A 13899-nucleotide genomic window follows, 5' to 3' on the forward strand; every position below is an offset into this window, starting at 1 on the left:
TAGTGTGATTGGACATCACCTGGGAGGTGGTAGAAGGTGAGGAACCCGATGAGATACTGAGGGTGGTTAGATACCGAGGATGGAGGTGCTGGCTATAAACTGACTTTAGCAGGATTCTTTCTAAAATTGGACAATGCAGAGATGGACACAGAAGTCCACAGGTCGAGGCCCAGTTGAAAAAGTTCAAAGAGCCTGAGTAGAATCTCGTCTAGGAGAGAATCTTTGTCATAGCACTCTATTTATTATCAACTATGGACAAGATGATTTCATATGTGAGACAAAGGGGGAACCACCAGTTTCTAAGACTACATCTGCCTTTTGCTAGATAGACTGGCTATTGTATAACTACGTATAGTTAAATTTAGTTTTAAGGAAAAGTACATATTTTACTTAACATGTCACTGTTAGAAGGAAATCCCAGTAGTAAGATTCCCTAAACAAAGCAATCCTTGTCACAAATAACTGATAGCATTGAGAAATTACAGGCTTTAATCTTTTTTTTTTAATATTTATTTATTTATGACTGCATTGGGTCTTCGTTGCTGCATGAAGGCTTTCTCTAGTTGTGGCGAGCGGGGGCTACTCTTTGTTGTGGGGCGCGGGCTCCTCATTGCAGTGACTTCTCTTTGTTGCAGAGCACGGACTCTAGGCACACGGGCTTCAGTAGTTGTGGCACGTGGGCTCAGTAGTTGTGGCACACGGGCCCTAGAGCACAGGCCCAGTAGTTGTGGCGTATGGGCTTAGTTGCTCCACGGCATGTGGGATCTTCCCGGACCAGGGCTCGAACCCGTGTCCCCTGCATTAGCAGGCGGATTCTTAACCACTGTGCCACCAGGGAAGTCCTTTTCATCTTTTAAATGATCAAATTTACTTTTTGAACTTATTACCTTAGAGTCACATGATATACATCCCCAAATGATGCCTGTAAGAAGGGTCTAAAGTGATCGACTTAAATATTTTATTGTGCTAACACAACAGTGTGTTTTATTTAAAGTTAAGTTTATAAAATGTAAAAACAGATTATCCTCTGTGACCTCAAATCCTTTTGCTTTTCTTAACATTGCAAATAACATACTGCTTTGATATAGGCAGTTTCTCACTTACAGAAGTAAAATTTGAAATAACTGGTGGTTACCTCTTTCTACATCACATTTCTATCACCACTGCTAAGAGAGCCAGGCCAGTTTTTTAAATAGATGTTAATAAGACTTTTTAGGAAATATTTATTGATTTTGGGGATAGTGGTTCATTATATATTGTGAAGTAAAAATAAAAGTCATTATAAAACAGTAAATTCAATATGATCTTTTTGTTTTTGTTTAAAAAAAAAAAACAAGATACTCAAGGATATATAACTAGGTTTTAAATGTTAGTTTTTCTAGGTGAGTGTATTCACCTCTGATTACTTCCATATGATAAATTATTAGACTTGAATTATGGAATCAAAAGAGTGAACATTTCTAATTGTTCTTAGTAAATGTTACCAAATTGCTGTCCAGAAAAGTTGTACCAATTTGCAGTGATTTACAGCACCTGTTTCTCTATATCCCACCCAAACATGGACCTGTGTGAATGTGTATGTGTGTAATCTTTGTAAATTTAATACTTTTAAAAAGTCTCTTGTTCTAGAAATATTTAAACCTGTAGAAAACCATTTTTAAAGTTACACTGTCCTAACGTTCTAAAATTTAGAGAAACTGCTACAGGTAGATATAGGGCAGGTTGGGAACTGAGAAAAATGTCAGAGAAGAGGCTGGAAGAGATGAATTCTTTGTTTCACACTTGTAAAATTCTGTTTAATTTATGCCTCTTAAGTCTCTAAGTATTTGTTTCGATTTTTTATCTGAATAAGCATTTTAAGCTATAAAAACATTAGATAGAATAGGATGTCTTGTCATGTCCAGTTTTCTAGGTCACTTATAAGAGCCTTTTATACTTTTTTGTTTCTTGGGCAGCATAAGTTTTATGTATCACAAGTATTAGCTATCACATAAAACCATTTGAATGATATTCGCAGATTTGAAATATACTTATGTGAGGATAATTGTACAAGAACGTGATGATGAATAATGTAGTGCTAAGTTGCATAATTTAAAAGTCTTCTATTTCACTTTCTTTGGCTTGTTTGCTTAAATAATCACTCTTTTTAAAATGAATTAACAACAAATAAATTGCAAGCAGTGGAATTCAGTAGATTCAAAAAGACTTAAAAGATATATCACCTAATTGCAATGTATAGCCCTTATTAACATTATAATTTGAACAGTGAAACTGTAAGAAATAAATTTATGGAGCAGGAAAATTTTGATACTGACTAGATATTGAGCTGTATTAAGAAATATTTGCTGATTATTTTAGGTGCGATAGTAGTGTTATAGGGGTTTTTTTTCTTTTAGGAGTTCCTATATTGTGGAGATATATATACTGAAATATTTATTGCTAAAATGATTTGATACTGGGGACTTGTTTTAAAACAGCCTAGGGAGTGGGGAGTGAGAGTATAGATAAAATAAGAATTTGCCATGAGTTGATAATTGTTGAACCTGAATGATGAAAATTGATGTGTTTTATTGGGTCCAGGTAATCCTGTTTCTTGATTTTATTGCCATTAATATGCTATGGTTTTGGAAAAATACCACTTTATGTATTTTATTCTTTCCTCATCTGTAAGATGTGGATGTTGGATTTACTCTGTAGATCCCTTCTGATTTATAATTTTTATATTTTGGAAATAGGTGATCCATCCTATTCCCCTTCCTCCTATCTACTTCACTGACAACTTTCCAATATCCGCATACTCCATCTTATTCTTTACTTGGCTAATACAGTCTTCCAGATATGTATTCTCTTCAAGAAGATACACATACTGCTTTTCATTCTTCAGGACTTTGATAATCAAGACAGCAGCAACTCTTGTCCCAACTTCACTGCCTAGTTCATCATCAGAGTATCATCCCAAATCCAAGGCTACCCGGGGTGGGGCGGGGGTGGCGGGGGGGGAGTTGGAAATAGTCACCATAGACCAGATGGCAATACAGGGAAACAAGTGGCTAATCCTAGGAGAATTAGAGGGGAAAAATGTTTTTAACTGTTTTGGATATAGGGCTGTATTACGTTTTTTAGATTGTCTGTTTTTTTAATTTCTTTGCATATTTTATTTTAATTTTGTTTTTAGGCAATTATGCCATCAGAGACAAAATTAACATTGTTTTTATTTAAACTTTTCCAGTGACTAAAATCATAAAACGTGACTATGGTCATAAAACTATTAAGGATTTTTAGAAATTAATTTCTCACTGTATTTTTTTTTCTCCCAGTAATATTTCTAGTTCATATATTTGAAATTTGAACATCTTGGAAATAGTGATCCTTAATTTAGGATATTCACATGTATGAGACTCTGTCTCTCAAATCTAAATAAATATAGAGGCTTTTGGGCTTCCCTGGTGGCGCAGTGGTTGAGAGTCTGCCTGCCGATGCAGGGGACACGGGTTCGTGACCCGGTCCGGGAGGATCCCACATGCCGCAGAGCAGCTAGGCCCGGGAGCCATGGCTGCTGAGCCTGCGCGTCCGGAGCCTGTGCTCCACAACGGGAGAGGCCACAGCAGTGAGAGGCCCGCGTACCACAAAAAAAAAAAAAAAAAAGATATAGAGGCTTTCTACTAATAAAAATTTAGTGACCTAGACAATAATATTTTTCATTTTATTTCTGAAACAGTTTCTAAAAACAATGAAAAATATGCTTGGGAATTTTTTAAATAATGGGCTTTCATTTGATTAAATTTCATTTATACCTCTGTTATTGAGGTACACAATTTTTTTGTGTCTTTAAAGATGAGTGAACAGACCATTTGTTGAGTGAAGAAAATTGTATGGTTTTGTTCTGCTGTTTTCTCTCTGTTAGCTGCCACAGTTCAGTTTTTTCAATAAGTAGAACTTAGTTATCTTGTATATAAATTATTATCAATATAAAGTTCATTTTAAAATGATTAACTTAAGTCTTCATGTAGGCCAGATAGAGCATTAGTTGATGACAGAGCTCTCAGAATTGTTTCCTGAAGTACTCTTTCTTAGGCCTTTAAAGACATTATGTATTTCCTTTATCATTCTCTACACTGCAAGTTTTCCTTAATGTGTGACAGTGTGTGAATTATTGTGTGGTGTGGCAGTGGTAGATGACTCTTGGTGTTATCTGGTTGTAAAGACCAAACAAAAACATAAAGAATTGTCTCTGGGCTCTTAAACTTCTGAACTGTACTGCTAGAAAGAAATTTTTCTTGTGTTATTTAATGACCTATTCACTAGCAGGCTTATCTTCAGATACAGCAGAGATATGAAATGCAAAGTAAAATTTAACTGTACCTTTTAGAAAAATCTTATTTTTATACTAAATGAAATATTCAAATTTCCAGTTATTTTCACAAATACAGTAAAAGTAATATGACTCATATGGCTTTATCACTTATATAAAATCTTTTCTGCACTTTTCTCCATTGCACATATCTAATACCATAGTACAATTCATAGAGCTAAACGGAGAATTAAAAGTAAATAGAGAAATGGATATAAAATTAATTTTAGTAAAATATTATAATTTATAATGTTGCCTTGCTCCAGAATTCTTTCTATTGTTCCTGTTATGTTGCAAAGTACTTCATCTTTTGTTGGTGTTACTTAGAACAAATTTGTAACTGTAGTTTTTTCTTTTGAATAAAGCATTTTTATAGATTTAAATCTGTACCCAGTTATTCTTTTTTTTTTTTTTTTTTTTTTTTTTTTTTTTTTTTTTTTTTTTTGCGGTAGGCGGGCCTCTCACTGTTGTGGCCTCTCCCCTTGCGGAGCACAGGCTCCGGAGCACAGGCTCAGTGGCCATGGCTCACGGGCCCAGCCGCTCCGCGGCATGTGGGATCTTCCCAGACCGGGGCACGAACCCGTGTCCCCTGCATCGGCAGGCGGACTCTCAACCACTGCGCCACCAGGGAAGCCCATGTACCCAGTTATTCTTTAGAGAAAGTTATGGTTTAGACTTACATTCTTAAGTGAACAAACTCAAGTTTATTTGAAACAAAACTTAAAAGGTAAAATTTTGAGCTCTCTTTTTCAAATTCTAAATAGAATTCAGGAAGTACATTCAGTCAGCTTGAACATTTGGTGCTTGTGTTTGTATTAAGAAGTTCCTGGCCAACAAAAATATCAGAGAATAATGAAATAGCTTTAATTTTACTTGCCTAAGATTATCTTGAAAGATTTTTACTTGCCGATCTAGAGAAAGAAAAAGGAAAAAGAAATGCATATTTTCTGTCTGGGCAAAGCAGCATTTTCCTTAGTGATGGTCCATTTTAGTAACAATAAAATGTTTTATGATCTAAAGAAAGTAAAACTTGTAAAATAGTAATTTGTTATCTACAGTTATTTGAATAATGAGATTTAATGTTGCCTCTGTTGTATGAAATCTCTAAGATACAAAGCTATTCTTTCCAAAATATTCTGTACAGTTCACAAAGGAAATATCAGTTCAAAGTGGGCAGAATACCATCCCAGTAGGAAGGTACTTTGAATAAGCATAATAGTCACTTAGTAAATTTTCTGTACCCAATGTGTTGTTACGTTCAAAATAATGGTTAAAATGGTCAGATTGAAACATAGCAATAGTATTTCATATCCCCATGCATGTAAGCATGTCAAGGGGCAATCTTCTGTCAACACCAGTGTTATACATTTTATGTTCAAAGTGGAATGTGTTTTGTAAGATAATATAATATGTCATTGAAAATTTGGAATTTATCCCAGGCAAAACTAAAGCAGTCAATAAAGTTGTGTGTGCATCCATTTCCCCATTTTTTCAAAGAACATAAGTATGTTTTTGGCTAGAAGAATATACATTAGAAATGAAAAAACTCTGTTAGGTCATTTAATCTCATATATTTCTGCAAACTTAAAGTACTATTTTTTAAATAAATCTGCAGAAAGGAAATGAAAAAAGGGGGTGGGGATTCTTACTCAATTAAAACAAAAGCTTACAATTACTGGTGTTAAAAAGCAGACATCCAACAAAGTAAAAAGCCCAAATATGTATTCGTACTAAACCTGGATACACCTACACATTTTTTAAAATTACGTTTTTTCTATGGAACCTTGAATAATGCCAAGGGTATTTACAACTATGACATCATTCACAGAATACTTAATCTTAGAATGTGTTTAACTGAAAGGTAAGCATACTGAACTATAGAATGATTAGGTTGTTTTGCTACTAGAGAAGAATTTTGGTTTGTTATTTCTTCTAATATTTAACAAAATACTCACTGATCTCTTCCACAGAATCTACCTGTTACTCGTATTTTAGACAATCTCATGGAGATGAAGTCAAACCCTGTGAGTAGCATATAACACTGTACTTGTAAATTCTTGAACATACCAGACTATATACAAAAAGTGATAAACTCAGAGTTTGTTGTGGGCTTAATCACAGCAGACTACATGCTGGAAAGGAAAGAGTCCATGTTCTCAAACAGCCTTTTTTAGCCATTATCACAGATAATGGGAATTGGTTTCTCAGCTGCTACATCATTCTGGCCAGCTTTCATCCAAAGTAAATGTAGATTATATCCTATATATGTCCTAAGGAGCAAGTTTCTATAAATAAAAAAGAACTAGTGAGCATCAGTTGGTGTACTATAAAGAGTACCAGATCAGTTTAATTTTATGAAATTAAATTAGGAGAGGAGTGCATAGTAAAAATTTTAAGTGCATGTATTCAGATGGCACTAAGTTCTTTGGGGCTGAAAAGTAAATTAAGAGAGAGAAATTGTTTGATGAAGAGATAAATGGGTAAATAAATATGAGCATTTACTTAAAGAATGGGTTTTCAAGCTATCTGTTTATAATTCAAGAAAGGAATGTAAAAATCATCACAATCTGTTTCATAAAAGAGCCCATCCTGTTACTGTGGCAACTAGAAAGAGAGTGGTTATCTGGAATAGAGAAAAGCCGCATGATCAAAACCCTCGTTTGGGTTGATCTGAATCACTATAGACTTGGCATCAAGACTTAGGATACCAGGCTGAGAGAGAGAGTGAGAACAGAATCTTCAGTTAAATATGTCATCATTTTGTAATTGTTAAAACATTATTATAACATTAAAGGAAATTAACAAAAACAAATTTTAAAATCTGTCCATGTGAATACAAAGACATAGTGTTATAAAAAAGCCCCAAAAGGGGCAATTACAGTTATGAAAGGAATGAGAGAGTTTTCTATAATGAATGATAAGCTAAAAAGGATTGGATTCTTCTATCTGGGAATCAATACAGAGAAAGTGGTATACAATGTAGTAAAAATAGATTTTTTACTACATCCTAGAATATATGAAGAAGGAATGCTTCTTGAAAAGCCTGAGAGAAGTATGATTTATGATATTTGTCTTATAGACTACTACTTCATAATAGGCAGTAAATTTCTAGAAGATATTATCCCAAACAATAATAAAGATTAAAAATATAAACAAATGCAAAACTTTAGACACCATACCCACAAGGGGTTAGGCAAGTTCAGGATATTTTGTTGCTGTCCCTAATCTAGAAGTCGAGATGATGGATAAGGACAATAATAATGATAATAGCTGACATTTATTGTGCATTTCTTTAGCCAGGAACCAGTCAAAACATTTTTCATATAGCTCATTTAATCCTCATTCAAACCTTCTAAGAAAAATACTATTTTTTAAAATTATTCTCATTTTATAGATGAAGAAACTGTGGCACAATTAACTTGCCCAAGGACACACAGCTAATAAATGGCAGAGCTGGGCAGGCCACATTTTTCACCACTGTGCTCTATTGATTAGGGCAAGAGCCATGACCTTCATAGAATCATAGAACTTTAGAGATTAATGAAACTGTAGAATCTTAACTATGAAGGAGAGGAAACCAAGAGATATTAAGTGACTTTTTCCAAGGCACACTATTTTTAATAACAGAATTGGAACCAAAAACCCACTACTTCTGAATTCCTGCCTACTACTCATTCCAACATATACACACCTTCCACATTTCTGTCATAAACATACAGATGGCTAAATTATGGATCTTATTCAGATGTTTCTCCAAGTTCTGTAAGTTCATTTATCAGTTCTACTGACTTTGACTTTATAACTGAAGGCACATTACTACAGACAGATATTTTTTAATTAATTAGAAAAAGTAAAATTTTTCACCTTTGAAAGCATTTTTTCATCCATGTGCTAGATGAGACAGATGCCTGCTCCCTCTCTTATCCCTGTCTTGTTCCCATATTGACAAATTGACTTGGAGGCTTTGAAGAGATTAACAAAGTGTACTAAGTTAGACCTGACTACTCATCTTGAATATATCGTATCTCAAAGGCTTTAAAATGCTATAACCTAATTCTAGATGAATTCTTATCACTAACGTTTATTAAGTGTTCTTTGATTTGTCTTGATTGGATATAATGAAAGAAAGGGATTAGGCAAGATACCAGGTAAGTTTCATCTTCCCTTGTACATCTGGCTAGTAGTGGTTTCCTGGAGCAAAGTGTTGAAGGATTATGGCACTGCCTTTGGGTTCAGGGAGAGTTCTGTGATTGATTAGCATCGTCCACCATTGAATGCAGGACTAGGTAGTGGCAACAATGCATGGTTTGTCATTGATCACGTTTGGGTAGGTTCATCCAGAAAAGAACCGGAAAATATTTCAGAAAAGAATGAGTTCCTTTGGCTGATTGTACCATGGAGGGCAAAGGAGGCAGAGATTAGGAAGTGACAACATTATAAACAGTAAAGCAGTACTTTCCAGCTTCTTTAATATCAAGAAGCTAGTTTCCAATGTAGTATGGAGGTCAGCAACCCCTTATCCACAACTTCTGAAGTCCACAGAGTTCTGAAAACTAAGAGATTTTATATAACTTATTTGGTGGCAAAACCTAACCTTAACTCAAGTTGAGGTTCTTCGTACTTTTGATTTATCCTACTTTATGTTAATATTCATCTATTTAGCTCCAGAAATATTAACGTGTTAGATGATGGGGTGCTGCCCTCTAGGAATATTATATTATATGTAGTTTATGCATGATATTATCTATATACAATTTTTTAAATTCAAAATTCCAAAATACATCTAACTGCACAGGTTTCAATTATGAGAGATTGTGAACCTGTATTAGTATTCTGGACATTCAGTAAAATCATAGACATATAATAATAATATAATAAATTCTAAAAGCAAAAATATTTAAGTACATTAGGTTATAAAACAGGTATATTTATTTTTCTTAGTTACTTTTTTTTGAAGTATAGTTGATTTTACAGTGTTGTGTTAGTTTCAGGTGTACAGCAAAGTGATTCAGTTATATATATATATATATTTTTTCAGATTCTTTTCCCTTATAGATTATTACAGAATATTGAGTATAGTTCCCTGTGCTATACAGTAGGTCCTTGTTGGTTATCTATTTTATATATAGTAGTATTCTTATGTTAATCCTAAACTCCTAATTTATCCCTCCGCCCCTTCCCCCCCTTGGTAACCATAAATTTGTTTTCTATGTCAAAACAGGTATATTTTTGAGAAGCAATATGCATAGTGGTTAAGAGCTGGGGCATTGAAACTAGACTACCTGGGCTCAAATCCTGGAGTTCCCACACTTACTTGTCATGTGACTTTAGGAAAGTTAAAATAACTTCTCTGTACCCCAACTTGCCCACCTGAAAAATAGGGATAAAAATAACTACCTCATAGGTGATACAGGATTATGTAATTTTACTTAGAACAATGTTTAACACATAGTAAGTGCTTGGTAAATGTTGATGGTGGTTACCCACTCTACCAAATTAATAGATTCATTAGTAGATTCATCAAGTATTCTTAAAATAAGCCAAACTTGAACTTTCTAAAGAAAAATTCCATAGTCATGGTAAAGTTCTCTTTTTTTTTTAATAGGAAACTGATGACTATAGATATTTTGATCCCAAAATGCTGCGGGGCAATGACAGGTAAGCAGCTCTTGTCTTGTGTAATTTGTTGTAGGTTTCCCCACCCCCACCAAGAATGGAAATAACTTTACTGATTTTTTGTTATAAATCAGTAACTGCTTATTATTAAAAATTCAAACTATATAGAAAACTGGTAAGTAAACAGTATGTATAATCTCTTTACCCAGAAGTAATCACTGGTAATTATACTTAACACTTTGATGCTTTTCCTTCTAAGTGTATACATGCAAAAAAATACATTTAGGTGTTTGTTTTTTTTAATGAAATGATGAGGGTATTACAAACTATGTGTGGGTGAAGAGGATTTGGATAGTCTGTGTGTTTTTAAATGAATATTCTTATTGGACCAAATGAAAAGATGAGAGCTTTATGTTGGATACCAGTTGTTGGCTTTTTATTTAACTGGTCCATAAAATCTAAGCCCCTGGGAATCATTGCTGTGAATACTTCTTTATAGCAATGAAACATTCTGCAAATAATTTATATACTTTATGACAAACATGGTATGGTAAGGTATTTGTTAACTTTATTCTGGATATTATTTTTTAAGATTTAATCCATGGTGGTATGAAGAATAGCCTACAAGATACAGAAAAAGAATAGACAGAATTAGGAGGGAAAAACCTTCCTGGAGGGATGGTCTTTAGCACCAAAACTTGGGTGAAGCTTCTTTATTGCCTATACCCTATGTTTGGGATCTTTAGAACTTTGTCTTTGCTCTACCCCAAGCTTTCACATCTTTGTAGGTAGTCAGAACAGATATCTAGTCACTAGAAAGTTGATTATTAGATTGTTTTGGTAACCTAAAAGATTATTCTTTTTTTGTGAACTTATCAGAAACACTACCAAAGTTACAAAAGAAGCTGCTGGTAGCAACTGCAGCTGGCAAGAAAGAATTTGACAAAGAATAAATTATAGAAGGGAGAGAATGAGGAGTGACAACTAACGGGTATGGGGCTTCTTTGGCGGGTGATTAAAATGTTCTGAAATTAGACAGTGGTGATGGTTTTACAACTCTGCAAATATTCTAAAAACCACTGATTGTACACTTTAAAATGGTGGATTTGCAACTCGATGTTCTCGAGCTTACAATTTTTCCTTCCTTGTATTTGCATCAGTAGATATATTTTGCTTTTTAGAAACTTCTGAGAAATTCTTTTAATCTTCCCTATAGTTTATGCATGATAATGAGGAGGAATATTAGCATTTATAAGACAGTGAAACACAGTTTCATTTTTTAATAGACTCAGCCTTCTCTTGAGCTGTCTCATCACAATTAGATCTTGGTTTTTAATAACTAGTAATGCTGTGCTATTTAAGTCTCACTTCTCCTCATCTCATGTCTACTCTTAGAGGAACTTAAAGCACTCTAGAAGGAAGTTTGTGAGGCATTTCTGTCAGGGGAGCTACTGGCTCCTTCCATGGAATATTGACACAGGCCACAGAAATGAGGAAAAAATGGAACTGTGGAATCAGCCTGTGGATAATTGAGAGGTTATAATAGCTCTCTCCCCTTGGTTGAGATTTTCAAAAATGGCTTGTGAGGAAAACCTAAGTTATCTTTGTAAAGCCTATTTTAGCACTCAAAACAAATATATATTTGACTCACAAAAGCTTTGAAAATTGTGTTTATTAAAAGATCTCTTTGACACCAAGAAAGTATTTTTGAAATATATTACAAATATATAAATATGTAATTAATATATAAATGTTAAAAAGCTATAGCAAAATACACATCCCTTCTTCCATCCCCTCTTTGCTTCCTAAATTGTTATCCTTCCCATACATGTGTTTGCATAGTTTTTTCACAAATGTAGATACCCACAAACTGTAATCTGTTGAGTATGGTAAAAATTTTACATAATTTACCACTAAAGTATATATTTTATTAATTCACCTTAAACCCAGATTTCCACTGCTCGTGGGAACTGTTGCTCAGTCTTTCCTTTTCCCTCTCAGTCTTCTCCTAGAATTTTATTTTGAAGTCAACAAGTTGTCCCATTCCCTTTTAGACACTGAGATATGTACTTCATCTAGCTGTTCCTCTGAATCCCACTTCACTACCTGGCTCAAAGAAGGTGAAGGAAGAGAATTGTAAATACATAGCTAATAGTGCGTGCGTGTGTTTCCCATGCCTATTTTATCCTTAAGTAAAGCTTTGGGTGAAATTTTCGTGTGTGTTTTTTGTTGTTGTTCTTACAGCTCAGTTCCAAGGAACAAAAATCCATTTCAAGAGGTAAGTTCATATAAAAATCCTCTGTCTCTGAAATGGAAGGATGAAAGGTAACCAAGCAGTCTTGAAGAATATCTTTGTCCTAAACATAGCTTTATGATGGTTACTGTATGGCAGTCTTGATAAATCCAATTCTATGTACCTAAGATTCTTTATAAATGCCAAATTCAAAAATAACTTTTGGGAAAAGCCCTTTGGATTTATTTGGTATTGTTTAATTGAAGGATGAAGTTTATTTTCCTCAGAATTGTTTCTGAAAAATCTCTACTTCATTTTACTACTCAACAGAAATTAGAAATTTATAAATTTATAGACTTTTCTAAGAAATAAATTTCTTTATAATTGAAGTAGCATCAGGCACTTAGGGAAAAAAATACTAGCTAGCAAGGGATCACATCCTAAATTGTGGAATGGGCTCCAGACTAAACCCCATGTTTGAGAGTTAAAATACTGTTTTAACTATTTCTTTTAACTTACCTATTTTTTTTCTGTTTGCATTTTTAGGCAATTGTTTTTGTGGTGGGAGGAGGCAACTACATTGAATATCAAAATCTTGCTGACTACATAAAGGTACATTTGACCTTTATATCCTTTTATCATTTGAGGTTTCACAGTTGTTCCATGTCTTTAACATACTAACATTCTCTGGTGGCTCCCCTGATTCTTACATAACCCCTTTTCTAGAGGTAGTTTAAAAACCCAGCAGATAGGGAAAAATGCCCATATGTTCATTGTTTTCCTGTCACATTCATTTCTGGCTTAAAATTTTACTTGATTTGGAAAATAATATATCTTATTGATGTAATGTACTTTGCAGCTATCTTATTTTGACTTTAAATGTTTAGATACCTCAGATAAGCCCCTGTTCCAAAAATGTCTCCCTTGGTGAGATGATTTACTGAACCCCATTTACCTGAATAATAAGCACTTTTCTCTCATCTTATTGACCTAAGTCAGCAACATACTTCGAACAAACTTGGAATGTCTGCTTTTTCAGCAAACAGGTGCTTTAGAGGTAGCACGTTAGAAGTGGTGTGCTATTCAAAACTGACAGCAGCAGGGAGTGACAGACAACTAAGCAAAAGAATATGAAGGGAAGGGTGTAACTTGAAGAACAAAAACCATTTAAAATGTAGAGGCAACAGAACTAGTGATTGTTGCAATGACATTTTGTAATCTTCATTTATTCACTTAATATTGAATAATGATTATTCCTTATGTCCTGTATTACATAAGACTTCAATAAAGGTAGAGGTTTTGGTACAGCAGGAGAAAAAAAATACATAGGCAGATGTCACAGAGCTTCAAAACCACCAGATACCTCCAAGGATCCTAGCTCAGTTGCACATAACATGCTTCAGAGTGTGAACCACCACTAAGATCTATACCTTGGTCTCAGGGGAGCATCAATCTTATACTAGGAGAGGTCTTTTATACCCCTCTCTGTTCATATAGCCAGAATCAGGCTGCATGACTAGGCTCAAAGGCAAAAACGAAGGGAACATAACGGAAACCAGGTATAAACCATCAATCTGTACAATTTTTAAACAGTACTGACAAACTAGTGCAAGTTGTCCCTTGATCTATCTGTGAACCTTGGGCAGGACTCTATTAATCTATTTCATTCAGATTTGGCCAAGGGTCAACAACATGATTG

General features: G+C 34.2%; 1 protein-coding gene across 2 annotated transcripts in view; it reads left to right on the plus strand.

Moving 5' to 3' along the window:
- Positions 1 to 13899, plus strand: part of SCFD1 (sec1 family domain containing 1) — a gene marked incomplete at its 5' end in the record, with an annotated part of 137793 nt that overhangs the window by 111396 nt on the left and 12498 nt on the right. For both annotated transcript variants that reach the window (XM_079701113.1, XM_079701114.1), the window contains 4 exons: positions 6322 to 6375; positions 9957 to 10009; positions 12212 to 12245; positions 12747 to 12812. In XM_079701113.1, coding sequence (XP_079557239.1) covers positions 6322 to 6375; positions 9957 to 10009; positions 12212 to 12245; positions 12747 to 12812 — 207 coding nt within the window. The remainder of the gene's footprint in view (positions 1 to 6321; positions 6376 to 9956; positions 10010 to 12211; positions 12246 to 12746; positions 12813 to 13899) is intronic.

This window comes from Hyperoodon ampullatus (genome assembly GCF_949752795.1).
Source record: "Hyperoodon ampullatus genome assembly, chromosome: 3".
Lineage (NCBI taxonomy): Eukaryota > Metazoa > Chordata > Mammalia > Artiodactyla > Ziphiidae > Hyperoodon > Hyperoodon ampullatus.